The sequence below is a fragment of the Erythranthe guttata genome, chromosome 5 (genome assembly GCF_056151865.1).
Source record: "Erythranthe guttata isolate IM_541 chromosome 5, IM_541, whole genome shotgun sequence".
NCBI classification, from domain to species: Eukaryota; Viridiplantae; Streptophyta; class Magnoliopsida; order Lamiales; family Phrymaceae; genus Erythranthe; species Erythranthe guttata.
Window position 1 is genome coordinate 11,206,277 of NC_142537.1, and position 3,446 is coordinate 11,209,722.

At 32.3% G+C, this 3,446-nt stretch overlaps 1 protein-coding gene across 1 annotated transcript; it reads right to left on the reverse strand.

Moving 5' to 3' along the window:
- Positions 1-2,493: 2,493 nt before the first annotated feature.
- LOC148770611 (uncharacterized) lies at positions 2,494-3,446 on the reverse strand. Its single transcript, XM_088817940.1, has 2 exons — positions 3,383-3,446; positions 2,494-2,825 (listed from the first exon to the last, which is right to left on the reverse strand). Exons 1-2 carry the CDS (start codon positions 3,444-3,446, stop codon positions 2,494-2,496), a joined length of 396 nt encoding a protein of 131 aa, XP_088674066.1.

The window sequence follows — 3,446 nt, forward strand, 5'->3', positions numbered from 1 at the left end:
CAGAACACACAGAACATCCATGACTACTCAAGCGCTCGAATCCCCTACTACAATGCACAGACTTCACACTAGATTTCGGATTGCACGAACGTTGGCCCTTGGAGTGGTCCGCTGTGGGACTCAGGGACAGGTCACGATACAATCGGTCCTCTAGTGAAGTCACGGTGATGTCTGGGTCTGAAGGACTAATGGTGTACAACTATATCTTAGAAACCTATTACTCGATGAATGAGAACCACTTATAGATTTCTAGGGCGAGGGAGTTCAGTGAACTCATCCAGTATGAGCACCCACTCAAGTATGCCGATGTCACAACACCGAGGACTGATGAGACGCAGTACACATACACTAAGTGCTAGTCTCAAAAGGGAAAGGCCGGTATCCTCATTATTGGCGTAACCCATCGACTAGGAACAAGGTTTAACAGTTACATTACATTGCTGAGTTATCTCACGATTCTACTAGATCAACTCACAGTAATAGAGTAACTCGTTAGGACTATATCTATGCTGCTTGCATGGGATAACAGATATAGAATGCCAAATGAAATATTTTATTATTACGAACGAAAAAACGATTGTTTTATTACAAGGAAAAGAGAAGGACCACAACCACAAGTTGGCTTGTTGGTCACCTACTCTAACAACCCTTACCTGACGTGTATCCCTACAGTTTACTACTTGCGGCCAAATAATAATTAGGGGTTTTTTTGATGAGGTTTCTGACCAACCATTTTTAACTATTGTTAGTTTAGAGGTTATATCTCATTTGTCAATAAACCAATCACTTTAATATGTCTTATCAATAAAGGTAAACTTAATGTATATGACAATATTGCCCCCAACTCTTTAAACATAATTCCTAATTGTAACATCAATTTAACTTCAATTTTATCAATCTTGACAAAAAAAAAATTAAAAAATTGACCTTTTCTTTTTCAAACTTTATTTTTCCAGAAATATTACCGTCGTCCGCCGCTAATCGGTGACAGTAATATTACTGTTGTTGGCAGTAAAATAACGGTAAACACAATAATATTACTGTCAACCGCGTTAATATTAATTTGTTTGGCTTTTTTATTTTGTTTGATTTGTTGACCGGTCAACATAATACTACTATTGTAATATTACTGTGATTGACAGTATATTTACTTTAAACATAGTAATATTAGTGTCAACCACATCAATTTTATTTATTTATTTATTGACTTTTTTATTTTGTTTGATTTGTTGATCGGTTAGTGTAATAATATTATTGTCTACTATTGTAATATTACTGAGGTTGACGGTAAAATTACTGTAAACACAATAATATTACTGTCGTTACAGTAATATTACTGTCAACCATAGTAATATTACTAACATTATTGTCAGCCACTTTAATATTTGTTTTTGGATTTTTTTATTTTGTTTGATTGGTTGTCAGGTCAACGTAATAATATTATTATATTGTAATATTACTGTGGTTGACAGTAAAATTACTTTAAATACAATAATATTACTGTCAAGTACATCAATTTTATTAATTTATCTTTCGGCTTTTTTATTTTTGTTTGATTTGTTGACCGGTCAACGTAATAATATTATTGTCTACTATTGTGTTTTACTGTGGTCGACAATAATATTATTGTAAACACAATAATATTACTCTTATTACAGTAATATTCATGTCTACTACAATAATATTACTGTGATTTTGTTGTTTTAATATTACTGTGCTACATAGTAATATTACAATAAGACTGTGTTAAATAGTAATATAGTTAATATATTGTCAACAACAGTAATATTACTGTTTCTTACGGTGCAAAAATTATTCAGGAAAAAAAATAAAAAAATGAAAAAGTCAACGCCGTCGGAGACCGGCGTTGACCGCAGGTCAACAACGGCTACAAAAAATTAGACAGAAAAAAAGTCAACAGCGGTCAACGTCGGAGTTCGACAGTCAACAACGGCAGACTTACAATGGTCAAAATTGAATAATTGGTGAAATTAATGGTTAAATTGTGGTTAAATTGGGTTAAAAGAATGAAATTGAAGCATTTTAAAACGTGATTGGGTATTTTAGTCTTTGCACACCTCAGGAGTTTGTCTAGACTCTTTTATAAATAAATTTTTGATATTGTCCTCTTTATGAATAAGTAGCCCATAATGGACTTATTTGTAATAGTCTTTCATAATATAATTAATTGTTCTGTTCAAAATAGTCGTTTTAAATCATTGAGACACTACTAAAACACAAAATAAATAAATAAATATTAGTTTTGTGGAATACATGCATTAGGTACCATTCATTGAAAGATATGAAGGACGAAAATAAAATGCATCACTAAAACCAAAAAATGATAATATTGATAAAAAACTTTGCAAAGCAAAGAGACAGTTGATTGAAAATAGAATGAGTATCATATTTTTATTTCTTCTCAAACATGGATTACATATAATAGTATCGTTGAATTCTGATTTTTTTTTTAATAATCGGAATTACTACGGCTTAGGAGGAGCAAGCTGTTGTCATTGAATATGAATAGGGTGCAAGACTAATGTAATCGCCAACATAGTTGATAACGTAGTTATCTGTTCTAATCAATTGTCTTCCGCCGTAAAAGAGGCAGTGACCGGTGTTCCCAATTTCGGAGAGGAGGGTTTGATCGGTACTTATTACTGACCCAAAGTTAGGACACAATAACTGCAACTGAATAATGTCGCAGTTGCAAGTGTTGATGATGCTCACCTCCCACTCTGGTTTGGACTGTACTATGTTTCCTGTCTGCCTCTGTTCGATATGAATCTTGTCCGAAGTGCATGATGGATCTTGGCTTAAACCTTCGAATAAACAAAATATATGCATAATTAACAACACAGTAATTGAGAAGAAAAATAAGAATAATAACAATAACAACAAATTAATGTAGTTCTAAGGTCTAGAATTTGAGAGAATGCATGAACATAAAAATCACAAGGTCTCTGTGGCTGCGTCTTGTTTTGTAGATGCTACACCCGTTGAAATACATCGTGTGATCTTGAACCATTGATCTACACATAATAAAAAGCACACACCCATGTGTATGTGTGCTTAGTGGATGGTTATTTTATAAATCTATGATTCATAACCACCCGATGCGTTTCACCAAGTGTAGCATCTCATAAACTGACAGTACCCTAAATTTTTAACTAGTATTTAGGGGGGGGGAAAAGACAAAATAATTATTGTTTTTTGACTATTAATGAAATTAAGGTAAAATTAAATTTAATAAGTGTGAGTTATTATCAATAAAATTCATTAAAATTATATATAACGTAATGTAAGTTGATTAGTTATTACAATTATTGGAATATAATACATAAAAATTTGATAGATTCTATGAAGGAAATAAAGGTACCTTTGGGAATAATAAGGAAAAGAAAGACGCTAAAACAAAGAACTCTGATGATCTGTCCTTCCAT

What these genes read in the sequence shown, in the direction of transcription:
- LOC148770611 (XM_088817940.1), bottom strand. Translation starts at nt 3,446, where the DNA reads ATGGAAGGACAGATCATCAGAGTTCTTTGTTTTAGCGTCTTTCTTTTC. An exon ending in TTTCCTTATTATTCCCAAAG is followed by an intron (nt 2,826 to 3,382) that starts GTACCTTTATTT and finishes GTTTATTCGAAG; the next exon opens with GTTTAAGCCAAGATCCATCA.